At 39.6% G+C, this 12,923-nt stretch overlaps 1 protein-coding gene across 3 annotated transcripts in view; it reads right to left on the minus strand.

The window, feature by feature from the left end:
* Window positions 1-12,923, minus strand: part of dnmt3bb.1 (DNA (cytosine-5-)-methyltransferase 3 beta, duplicate b.1) — a 237,770-nt gene that overhangs the window by 57,975 nt on the left and 166,872 nt on the right. For all 3 annotated transcript variants that reach the window (XM_073061890.1, XM_073061889.1, XM_073061891.1), the window contains exons 8-12: window positions 8,062-8,203; window positions 7,577-7,702; window positions 7,445-7,489; window positions 4,638-4,717; window positions 93-205 (exon numbers count right to left, since the gene is read on the minus strand). In XM_073061890.1, the coding sequence (XP_072917991.1) occupies window positions 93-205; window positions 4,638-4,717; window positions 7,445-7,489; window positions 7,577-7,702; window positions 8,062-8,203 (506 nt within the window). The remainder of the gene's footprint in view (window positions 1-92; window positions 206-4,637; window positions 4,718-7,444; window positions 7,490-7,576; window positions 7,703-8,061; window positions 8,204-12,923) is intronic.

Raw genomic sequence — 12,923 nt, forward strand, 5'->3', positions numbered from 1 at the left:
GAGGGTCATACTAATATTTGGACTTGGTCTGGGCATGAGTGAAACTGACAATCATCTAAAAAACAGCTCTAGAGTTTATACAGTTGCCATACCTGCAGCAGTTTGCATTCCCACACAGTAATACTTCTCGGCCACCACAGCACACAGTACAATATGATTGGTAACCATCATCATCGTACATGTATGAAGTCTCCAGGTAGATATCCTGCAACATGCCAATAAATGAGATGATATCTAAGGATAATATGTACATAAAAGGTCAACTATTTTAATATGTGAATGTAAGGTTTGATATTAATCATTTTTTAAACTATTTGCACAATGTGGGTATCATTGATGGGCCCAATCTTTATTGTTATCCCAGCTGCCTAGTTAAGATGATAGTCAACTTTTCTCATGGTGACAGTATTCCACAATGCTATTTAATGGAAGCACTGAGAAAGAATAAAAGGACACAATTGATACATTTCCAAGTCAGATTGGTAATTGATTTAGTTGAGCATTCCTATTGGGTTTGTTGTCTTTCTCTTCCTTTTCAGAAAGTTGTTGCACTGTATCTGGTAAATTTGATAAGCGATCTCGCAGTAAAGGAGCCATTAGGAGGTAGTGATCACAATACGATAAGCTTTTATCTGCAATTTGAGAAGGATAAGGGCAGCTCGGAGGTGTCAGTGTTGCAGATGAACAGGGGAAACTATGGAGCCATGAGGGAGGAGCTGGCCAAAGTTGACTGGACGGATAGCCTAGCAGAAAAGACAGTGGAACAGCAATGGCAGGTATTCTTGGGAATAATGCACAAGGTGCAAAATCAGTTCATCCCCCAGAGAAGGAAGGATTCAAAGGGGGGAAAGGGGTCTCAGTGGTTGACAAAGGAAGTCAGAGACTGCATAGCATTAAAAAAAAAAGGAAATATGACAGAGCTAAGGTGAGTGGGAGGACAGATGATTGGGAAGTTTTTAAGGAACAACAGAACTTAACTATAAAGACAATACGGGGAGAAAAAATGAGGTACGAACGCAAGCTAGCCAGGAATATAAAGGAAGATAGCAAAAGCTTTTTTAGGTATGTGAAGAGAAAGAAGATAGTTAAGAACAATGTTGGGCCCTTGAAGAATGAATTGGGTGAAATTGTTATGGGAAACAGAGAAATGGCAGAAGAATTTAATGAGTACTTTAGATCTGTTTTCACTAAGGAAGACACAAGCAATCTCCCAGATGTATGGATGGGCCAAGGACATAGGGTAACAGAGGAAATGAAACAGATTGACATTCGGAAGGAAACGGTGATGAGAAGACTGATGGGACTGAAGGCTGACAAATCCCCAGGTCCAGATGGTCTGCACCCTAGGGTACTAAAGGAGGTGGCCCTGGAAATTGCGGATGCATTGGTAATCATTTTCCAATGTTCCTTAGATTCAGGATCAGTTCCTGAGGATTGGAGAATGGCTAATGTTATCCCACTTTTTAAGAAAGGAGGGAGGGAGAAAACAGAACTATTGACCTGTCAGCCTGACATCGGTGGTGGGAAAGATGCTAGAGTCCATTATTAAGGATGAAATAGTGGCATATCTAGATAGCAGTGATAGGATTGGGCCGAGCCAGCATGGATTTACCAAGGGTAAATCATGCTTGACTAATCTGTTGGAGTTTTTCGAGGATGTAACCAGGAAGTTAGATGGGGGAGATCCAGTGGATGTAGTGTACCTCGATTTTCAGAAGGCATTTGATAAGGTCCCACATAGAAGATTGGTGGGTAAAATCAAAGCTCAGGGCATCGGGGGGAAGGCATTGACATGGATAGAAAACTGGTTGGCAGATAGAAAGCAAAGGGTAGCGGTGAATGGGTGTTTCTCGGAATGGCAGGTGGTGACTAGTGGGGTGCCACAGGGCTCGGTATTGGGACCACAGCTGTTTACCATTTACGTTAACGATTTGGATGAAGGCATAGAAAATAACATCAGCAAATTTGCTGATGATACTAAGCTGGGTGGCAGGGTGACATGTGATGAGGATGTTAGGAGAATTCAGGGTGACTTGGATAGGCTGGGTGAGTGGGCAGATACTTGGCAGATGGCGTTTAATGTGAATAAGTGTGAGGTTATCCACTTTGGGAGTAAGAACAGGAAGGCAGATTATTATCTGAATGGTATAGAGTTGGGTAAGGGAGTAATACAAAGAGATCTCGGAGTCCTTGTTCATCAGTCACTGAAGGTGAATGAGCAAGTGCAGCAGGCAGTGAAGAAGGCTAATGGAATGTTGGCCTTTATTACAAAGGGAATTGAGTACAAGAGCAAGGAAATCCTCTTGCATTTGTACAGAGCCCTGGTGAGACCACACCTGGAGTATTGTGTACAGTTTTGGTCTCCAGGGTTAAGGAAGGACATCCTGGCTGTAGAGGAAGTGCAGCGTAGATTCACGAGGTTAATTCCTGGGATGTCTGGACTGTCTTACGCAGAGAGGTTAGAGAGACTGGGCTTGTACACGCTGGAATTAAGGAGATTGAGAGGGGATCTGATTGAAACATATAAGATTATTAAGGGATTGGACAAGATAGAGGCAGGAAATATGTTCCAGATGCTGGGAGAGTCCAGTACCAGAGGGCATGGTTTGAGAATAAGGGGTAGTTCATTTAGGACAGAGTTAAGGAAAAACTTCTTCTCCCAGAGAGTTGTGGGGGTCTGGAGGCCAATTCTCTGGATGCTTTCAAGAAGGAGCTAGATAGGTATCTTATGGATAGGGGAATCAAGGGATATGGGGACAAGGCAGGAACCGGGTATTGATAGGAATTGATCAGCCATGATCTCAAAATGGCGGTGCAGGCTCGAAGGGCCGAATGGTCTACTTCTGCACCTATTGTCTAAATGGCACCAGTAGGAGCCGATTCATTCTTCTGGGCCTCCAAAGGGTACGTTTCTGTTAGAGCACACAATATGTAGAGAAAGATGTTCCAGAAAATATTGGCAAAAATAACAATTTTTTATCCACTTCAAATTTGCTGTGACTTGTGGTTGGCTCCAATGTTTTGCTTGTAGAAACAGGTGAACAACTGCTTGTATTATGCCACTATCAAAAGGAGAATCAACTTAAAGGAATTTATACCAGTGTCCAGCACTACCACTTACACTCAAGATATCTCTGTGTATTTAAGAGTAAGTAGCAGTGCTACTGAGGCATCCACTTGGAATAGTGACAGGAGCCTTGTCAATGACAAAAATGCCAATATTTCATAAATAACTGAGATTATTCCAATCTATTAATTATTTTGGTGATGATATTTAAAGTATGTCATTCATTTAGAAACAGTAAGTACTGTAATTTATTATTTTGTCATAATTCTGGAAAATCACACTTCTTTAGGGAAACCATTGTAAAGAATGAAGAAAACTTGTGCTGTCTTGTTTGCTCAGCTTTACCAACCAGAGTTCCAACTGTGAACTTCCCATATCCATAATTCTCTGGTTGGGATGCAGAAAGTCTACCTTGCTGGCTCAAAACACTCTTGATTCTGATGATTTTGTCTGAGAGACAACGGGGCCTACCCCAAAAATATAAACAGTGGGTAAATATATTTCAGTTTATTAATTTCTCCTCGAGTCTGGAGCATTCTTCTCCCACACTTTTTGCTGTTTAAATAGCAAAGCACCCACAGGATACAGCCCATTAATTTCAAAGCAGTGCAATAAATGTTGATCTTGTTGCAGTTATAACTCTGGTGATAGGAGTCTGCCAAGCTTGAGGTCAACATGCATGGATTGTGCCTTGAGTAAGATTGCAGGAGCCATGGATCTATATTCTGTCTGTCTAGATTGTATATTGTGTTGCGCATTTATTATGGGCAATTTATCAGGTGGGTTGGGACATGGCAGAAGCAAAGAGTATAGTTATGTAATCATGTTTTGTCTTTAGTTCAGTTTTATTCTAGTTAGAGCAGGGGGAATGATTGCTAATGTTTAAGTACGTTTGAATATGCTTGGACCACTTATTTTGTTATATCGCCAGTTTTAGTTTCATTAGTCTTTTATCATTACAAGATTGCTTAGTCTCTGAGTGGTTTTGGTTTGTTATCAAATAAACACTACAGGGATGTTTAAACTGTAGGAAACAAATTGGATTACCTGCCCATTTTTGGAACCACCTGAATTTCAATCATTAGTTTAAACTTAGGCAGGTTCAATAGGGATGAAGAATAGAATATACCCCATTCTGTCTTTTGCTGAGCTATCTAGATAGCTTTGTAATATCACCACTTTTTTGCTGTGATGAATCATGTACTCCAGTCACTGCAGAAGAAAGGATAGAATCATTGTTGCACCAAATCATACATCCTAGAACCTAGTGGGTGAAATATAGGGAGTATTTATTGTCCATTAATCCTGTCAGAAAGTGTGAATGTTCAAAAAGAAAGAAGGAATGAGGCTGAACTAAAATAGCTCATCATTCAATTCAAAAATGATCATTTGTCCTTCAAGATAATGACTGCATTCAGGAAATGTGCTGGGTGAAAACCAAAGGCAAGCTTTTTATATCCCTGATCAATGCATATGCTTGGTACAAAGATTATATTAATCAGTGGCTTTTGTTCTGTCCCAACAGCAGCCTAATACAATAGAGTAATTCCAAAAATGTACACACACTCACCTTGCAAACAGAACATAGACCACCTTCAAACAGTGGATGGAAAGTGCTGACTCTAATGCTGCCACAAGCAAGACAAAATTCTAATCAAAAGTAAGGATATGTATTAGAACCATGTATCTATATCATTAACACAGTCATGCTTATTTGATGTTAATAAATATTTTATAGATGCTGAAAGTGGTGATCTGTTCTTAAAAGATCTTTATTATTCTTTTATATAAATGGTAATAAAGATCTTATAAAATGAATAGCAATTCTCAGTTTCTACAAAATTCTTTTGCCAGACTAAAGCATTCCATCAAAACATGTTTGTTATTTTAACCCAATCCATCATGGAAAACTGACAGGGTCAGTTTGCCCAACTGGTTATTTGCACCCAATTTGACTTTCCACTGACAGACAAAATTACGTGTTGCTCTAACAATTCTTCCACTTATAAGCATGGTTATGTGCAAAATCACACTGCTTTACAACCACCAGACTTTACATCAACCAAATTCAATAAATTACTTTCCTCTACAAATCAAATCAGCAATGTTGGTCTCATTAGAACCAAGTCAAATCTAATTGGAGAATTATACTCAATCCTAGTGTTTCCCTGTTGAATGTTATAGCCTTCTTATTACAATTCACAAACTGATGGAAAAAATCTGATTTAGGAAACCGAGTTTCATCTTTAGTGAACTGGATGGTATTATAAATGAATGAAATCAGCAACCTGAGTTGTTATGTATCACTTTGTCAGATCTAGCCCTTCACCAACAGGCCATAAATTACTGGTTTTCTGGATCAGAATTAAGACAAATTTCTCTCAGATCCTTGGTATTGTTTACATTTTCATAATCAGTGACCTTGGTTCAAAAATCATCCATACACAAGTCCACTACTTCCCCATGTAAACCTGCATTTTTAGCTTTTCTCTGCAATCCATTTAGTTCTATTTATAATCTTAACACATTATTCACTTGGGACCCACATTGATCTGAAATCCATATGGAAGGTATTTTTAAAAAATTGTGTTGTTTGATCTCTCTACATCCAGGTACCCTATTAAGTTATCAGAATTCTCAGCCACATGCACAGAAAACTAGACCTGACCTTATATGGAAAAGGACAATTAACTGAAATCTTTTCTGTGCCAATATGGTTTTGTCACTGAGCTACTGGGAGCTTTTACTGTCCAGATGGTTAACAGGAGGACAGTTTTGAAGTAGTTAATTAGAAGATGATCTCTACCTGCTGAAACAATTGCCCAATTACAGTGCATGTCATATTATTTGGGGAAAGAATACTCAAAGCAAGGCTAACTAATAGTATAAAATGCATCCATAAAGATTAAGATGAATTAGTTATTGTTGGGTAGTTTACTCTTTCAAATGGAATTACTTTTCATTAACATCCCCTTCCACACCAAACAATGAATCAGGAAATTTGACCCCAAATCATTTGTGTGCTCAGAAAACAGGTGCAGTCTGAAGTCAATCAACTGGCATTGCACAGTTAATAACAAAACCCAGCTTCGTAGCACTGGCACTGTGACACACACTATGTGCTGGGAGGAAACCAACACTACACATTATGTGACCTTCAGTGCAAGTAGAGCACCCAATGCTTTGTTGGCATTGCATATTATTAAATGTTCCAAGCCTATATTATCTGTTTCAAATGTTAATCAATCAATTATATTACTGAAGAATTTTAACTGGTCTGAATAATAAATAAATCTGGTATTGTTACCCATTTACAATTAGGCTCAAAGAGCAAGACATGTGATAGTTTTGATGGAAGAGGAATCTACATTACCCATCATTATACGGTGACCTCACAAATACAGATGGATGTGGACGTAGCACATTTGCATTCTGTCCTTTGGTACACTTGCACAGGATATCACTTTCACAACTGGTGTGGTTAAGCTATTTATAAAATAATCCTGCTGTAAAATACCTTGAAAACCAAACATTTAGTTTTGTAAGGTCTAAAGGAGCTTTTAACAGTGTACTTAAGGCATAAATACTGCCTGAAACTATCTGGACCTAAAAGACAATATTTTTATACTGTACATTGTAAGTCTTTTACACAAATACTTCAACTTTTAATGGATTCCACCTTTCTCTTCTGAGAGTTTATATATGATAAGTATAATATTTCAGCTTCTTATTTCCAGTTTGCTCACGTGTTCGGTTCCAAAGTAAACTGCTGTCTAACAGCAACAGGCCATTCACCACATAAAAATAAAATCTGGGGAGAGATTTCTTCAGGAATCAATGGTACATGTTAATCTTTTACCAATAAAAGCAAATTCTGGTTTACTGCCTAAGGTACAGCTGCTGAAACTTAGCTATTCTATATTTAACATTACAATCACAAAATGTTATAATAGGAACATTTCTCTTCTTAATATAACTGTGAAATTATTCACTTGGCAGCAGAATGAACCTGCTGCTTCACATCTCCAGCAACCAAGTTCAATCCTGACCTCTGTGCTCTCTGTGAGGAGTTGGGATATTCTCCCTGAGATCACATGGTTTTCCTCCCCTATCCTACATACATGATGGGGTTGGCAGGGTAATTAGCTATTATAAATTACCCCAACTTTGTAGGTGAGTGGTAAAATTTAGTGCGAGTTGCTGAATATGTGGGAAGAATAAAATGGCATTGGTGTAAATGGTCTCAGTGAGCCGAACGGCTTGTTTCTATGCTGTATGATTACGAACCTATCAGTTTTACAGTTCAACTAAATCGTGTAACCTCAATGGCAAAAAAAAGATGCTTTATTGATCAAGTTCATAAAACAGAAACATTACCTTCAATGCTTTTATTATTTGACGTAACTTGAAAGAAAATTTTTTCTATGAAACAAAAAGAAGATTTTGTTAGGTGCTAAGTGAAAAAAATGCATTTAGCAAACTGATTCATCACCATAAGGCATTCTTTACCTCTCCCTCGGTGCTCTTCTTCAGCTCCTTCTTTGCTTTTATAGAAACTTGTCTTCTGTTTTTTTGTTGGAGGATAGCATTCGGGGACACAGACCTCGACAGAGGCTTCACCTGCAGTATCAGTCCCTGACGAATGTTTGAAGATTTAATGTGAAAAAATGCTACTTCATGCAAATAAATATTGTACAAAAATCATACTAAGGATAACTGAAATCCTAAAGTTGAATGACTTGGGATGTAAAGCTATTCATTAGCTTCTAATGAACACCCCTCAGACTTCACCGTTCACACCTGCATTTTCTTTTGGTAAATTCTTATTCAGACAAATAATCTGTGTCTTTTAAATCAATTTTCAACCAAACATTGAAAAGTTTAACCGAATAATGATAAAAATACCTTTATTAGTTTAGGTGGCTTATATGCATCATATTCTTTAGTTACTGTAGAAACGGCAAAGTGATCAGATTTTGTTGTCAGTCTGTTACCTGAGTTGTGTTTGGGCTTTATTCCTTCATAACCTTTTGGTTGGAAACCACCAAATGCCCAGTCAAGCATAGGCTTAATCTGTTCTTCCAGTGTACCCCGGTTATTAGAAGGGAATGGCATTCCAGATCTGCTGCTAGCAATCTGTAGGAGTTGATAACTTGTGTTAGATACAAAATTAATCATCACAGGTGTGTAGCTCTTCGGAATGCTGAATTAACAACAACATATTGAATTCATTATGATGGCATCATCAATAGAATTTGAGTATTAGGATTAACTAAAGTGCTCTTAAAATGAGATGACATGGACTAATTGGCCTCTTTCAATGCCAAACTAGCCAGTGATTTCTACAAACTCCAGATAAGAGAGAAGTTTGGTTAGAATGCAGCCTCCAGACCAACCATGAATGCAGGAGTATGAACGAATAAAGGCCACATTGTCATATTCAGAATTTATCACACAACATTAAAAGGATGTTTCAACATAGACTTAGATAGATAGCTATTAATTTTTCTACTGATTGACCAAATAATTTCATCAATGCTTAATGTCCCCTTCTTTGAATTATTATATTCTGAATGAGATCTATGATCTAATTATCATTTATTTGCAATACAGATCTTTCATTAGCAAAACCTCACTTACAAATGGAGATAACATGAATGTTAATACTCTGCAGACAGTGCACTCTGAGGTGATAACTTAAAAAGACCTCACTTGACATATGAGGAGCATCTGATGTCTTTGGGCAGGTACTCGATGGAGATCAGAAGGATAGGGAGGGACCTCATTGAAACGTATTAGATACAGAATGCTCATTGAGAAGAATGCTTCCTTTGGCCGGGGGGGGGGGGGGGCGGGGGGGAGTCAAGAATCAGTGGGCATAGTCTCTGAATAAAGGGATGTCCCTTTAAAACTGGAATAAGGAGTAACTCCTTCAGCTGGATGGTTGTGAATCTCTGTAATTTGTTGCCATAGAGGGCAGTAGAGCCCAAGTCACTGGATATATTTAAGGCACAGGTCTTTTAAAGCATCTCCGAATTTTTGAATAAGGACTTGGAGAATAATCTAACTACTTTTTACACAGATTGTGCCTAGTTGCTTGAAGTTGACCTACTAATTCCAGCAATGATTTGCACGCTAATTTTCTGGGAATTTCTCTTTCTGAGGTGGATATAAAGACCACTTTTCAATTTATTCCAGGTAACGAGCAATGGAAAATAATTGGTGTAAATCCTCTTACTAGATACAATCCTTTCAAAGTTGTTCAGTTACCTAATAAGATGCCATCTTTATTAGCCTAAATTTTACTAGACTATATAAACAGCAAAATAGATTCAAATGAATATTCAGAACAAAGATGCAAACTGAAACACAATTTAGCCAAGTTTTCATTTCACCTATATGCTCTCTAGAAAGAAAATTAACACCAAGTGCAAAATTTAAAGAAATCGTTCTGATAATACTTCCAAACCAGACTTTGTTTTAAGTTAAAGACATCTCACAATGGCAGAATATATAAAATGTTAACCACAATATAAAGATATAACAAAGGGAAACAGAAACAAAGCCATAATTCAACAGAAGATCAATAGGCATTTATGGAAAGAATAAGAGATAAGAAAGAGTGAATAGATAAATGGACAAGAATTATTAACACCCAAAATAAATTCTGCTAGCATTAATTCCTTGTGAAATTGTATCTTACACAAAGTGCGACCTGACACTCCCATGTTCTGTTCACATTTGGTATCATGACACTACATTGATTGGCCATATCTCAAACAATAATGAGGTGGCCTACAAAAAAGAAGTCATCTCTCTGACACAGTGGTGTCAAGAAAACAACCTCTCCCTCAATGTTGCAAAAACAAAGGAGCTGGTTGAGGATTACAAGAGGAGTGAGATGGGCTAACCCCTATTGACATCAATGGATCTGGGGTTGAGAGGGTAAACAACTTTAAGTTCCTCGGCATCCACATCACCGAGGACCTTACGTGGTATGTACACACCAGCTATGTGGTGAAAAAGGCACAACAGTGCCTCTTTTACCTCAGATGGTTGAGGAAGTTTAGTATGGACCCCAAATCCTAAGAACTTTCTACAGAGGCACAATTGAGAGCATCCTGATTGGCTGCTATGGGAACTGTACCTCCCTTAATGAGATTCCCAGATGGTATGTTGCCTCCCGGGTGCCAAGGTCCAAAACTCTGCAGAGAGTGGTGCAGTCAGCCCAGCATATCTGTATTTGTGAATAACCCACGATTCAGGACATTTACAAGGACAGGTGTGTAAAAAGGGACCGTAGGATCATTGGGGACCAGAGTCACCCCAACCCCAATCTATTCCAGCTGCTACCATCTGGGAAGTGGGACTGCAGCATAAAAGCCAGGACCAATAGGCTCCGGAACAGCTTCTTCCACCAGGTCATCAGACTGATTAACTCACACTGATTTGAGTGTACTCTATATTACGTTGTCTGTTCTATTTATTATAAATTACTATGATTGCACAGAGACGTAACGTAAAGGTTTGTATTCCTCATGTATGTGAAGGATGGAAGAAATAAAGTCAATCAATGATTTTCTTCTGGAAGCCCACACACATTTTTGACATCATTATTCACTCAGTGATTATTTCCTCCCTCACTGACATAAACCGGAGCTCAAGGATGCAACCTCTGACCATCATGGCACAAACTCGGTACTATTAAGACACTTTTGCTTTTAACATTAGTTAAAGGAACTTCTGTACCGACAAAGGAAGACCTGACTGAGCAACTTCAGATATCATTGCAGTTTGTTCAATCAGAGGTCAAAGCCTGAGAAAACTTAGCTCACTCAGGTTCACTGACTGAGTAGAAAAGCATGCGACTCGCAGCAGCTTACAGCTTTGAACAGTGCTCAATCAGAGGCTGGAAGCCTGAGAAGATGTAGCACCCTCAAATATGCCGATTAACTAGGAAAGGCAGTGACTCATGAAAGTTTGCAGCTTTAAGCAACGGCCAATCAGCATTAACAAGTGGCCATTGTTGGAGTGGTCAGAGTTAGAGTGGAGATTCTGAGACTTCAGCAGTTTGAGGCTTCAATCGGAGAAGACAAAAAAGCAATAGGTACAGTTCCCCTCCCACCTACCCCCACTATTTATTATTCTTCCTTCTTTCTATCTGTTCGGTTAGAACAGTAGTGATGCCAGGCTCTTCTTTCAGGATGTGGGAAGGCAGGGAGATCTCTAGTGTTCTTGATGATTACACCCGCAAGAAGAGCATCCAGCTGCAGCTTTAACAATCCGCATTAAGGAGTTGAACCTGGAACTAGATGAATTCTGGATCATTTCGGAGTTTGAGGGGGGTGATAGATGGGACATACAGAGAGGTAGTGACAACCAAGGTGCAGTACACAGGAAACTGGATGACAGTCAGGAAGGGGAAAAGGGTGAAACAGCCAGTGCAGAGTACCCTGTGGCCACCTCCCCCCCAACAACAGGTATATCACTTTGAATACTGTTGAGGGGAGAGGGGATGACCTAGCAAAGAAAAGTCACAGCAGTCAGATTTCTGGCACTGAGTCTGACTCTCAGAAGGGAAAGGGGAGGGGGAGAAGAGGCGAGCTGTGATGATAGGGGATTTGTTAGCCAGGGAAACAAAAAGGAGGTTCTGTGCACAAGATTGAGATTCCCAGATGGTATGTTGTCTCCCGGGTGCCAAGGTCTAGGACATCTCAGATTGAGTCCTCAGTATTCTTAAGTGTGAGGGTGAACAACCAGAGGTTGTGGTCCATGTAGTGACCAATGTCAAATGTAAGAAGAGCTATGAGGATCTGCAAAGAGAGTTCAGGAAGTTAGGTGCTAGGTTAAAGGGCAGGACCTCCAGGATTGTGACCTCAGTATTGCTACCTGTACCACATGTTAGTGAGGCCAGAAATAGGAAGATTTTAACGTGGCTAGGGAGTGGAAGTAGAAGGGAGGGCATAGAGTTTTGGATCATTGGGCTCTTTTCCAGGGAAGGTGGGAATTATACAGAAGAGACAGTTTGCACGTGAACTGGAGGGGGACTAATATCCTGACAGGAAGGTTGTTAGTGCTGCACAGTGGGGTTGAACTAGAATTGCAGGGGGATTGGAACCAGAGTGTCAGAGTAGTTAGTGGGAGAGGTTGTGGAGGCAGATGTTGGTAAGACCTCAGACAAAGTCAGGATTCAAAAGGTTGAACATGGTGCAACTCGTGTCCAGAGCTGAGTATATTTCAATGCAAGGAGTATATAGGAAAAGCAGATGAGCTCAGGGTACAGATCAACAGCTGGAATTATGATACTGTAGCCATTAGTGAAATTTGGTTGCAAGAAGGGCAGAACCAGCAGCTCAATATTCTGGGGTTCTGTTCTTTTAGACATGACAGAGCAGGATGGATTAAAGGAGGAGGGCTGGTGTTACTAGTCAGGGAAAATGTTATAGCAGTGCCCAGTCAGGACAGACTGGAGAACCCAGTTAGTGAGGCATTACAACTAGAACTGAGAAATATGGAAGGCATGGCCACGTTAATGGGCTATGTTACAAACAACTCAACAGACCATGGGATCTAGAGGAAGAAATTTGCAGAGAGATCGTGGACTGTTGCAAGAAACATAAGGTTGTTATACTAGGTGATGGTAATTTTCCACATATTGACTGGGACTCCCATACTGTAAAAAGACCAGATGGGATAGAGCTTGTCACATTTGTTCAGGAAAGTTTCCTTAACCAGTAACCAGTAACAGAAGTCCCAATGAGAGAGAGTGCAACACTTGATCTGCTATTAGGGAATGAGACAGGGCAAGTGTCAGAAGTTTGTGTAGGGGAAAACTTTGCACCTAGTGATCACAATG

Source organism: Hemitrygon akajei, chromosome 11, assembly GCF_048418815.1.
Source record: "Hemitrygon akajei chromosome 11, sHemAka1.3, whole genome shotgun sequence".
Classification (NCBI taxonomy): domain Eukaryota; kingdom Metazoa; phylum Chordata; class Chondrichthyes; order Myliobatiformes; family Dasyatidae; genus Hemitrygon; species Hemitrygon akajei.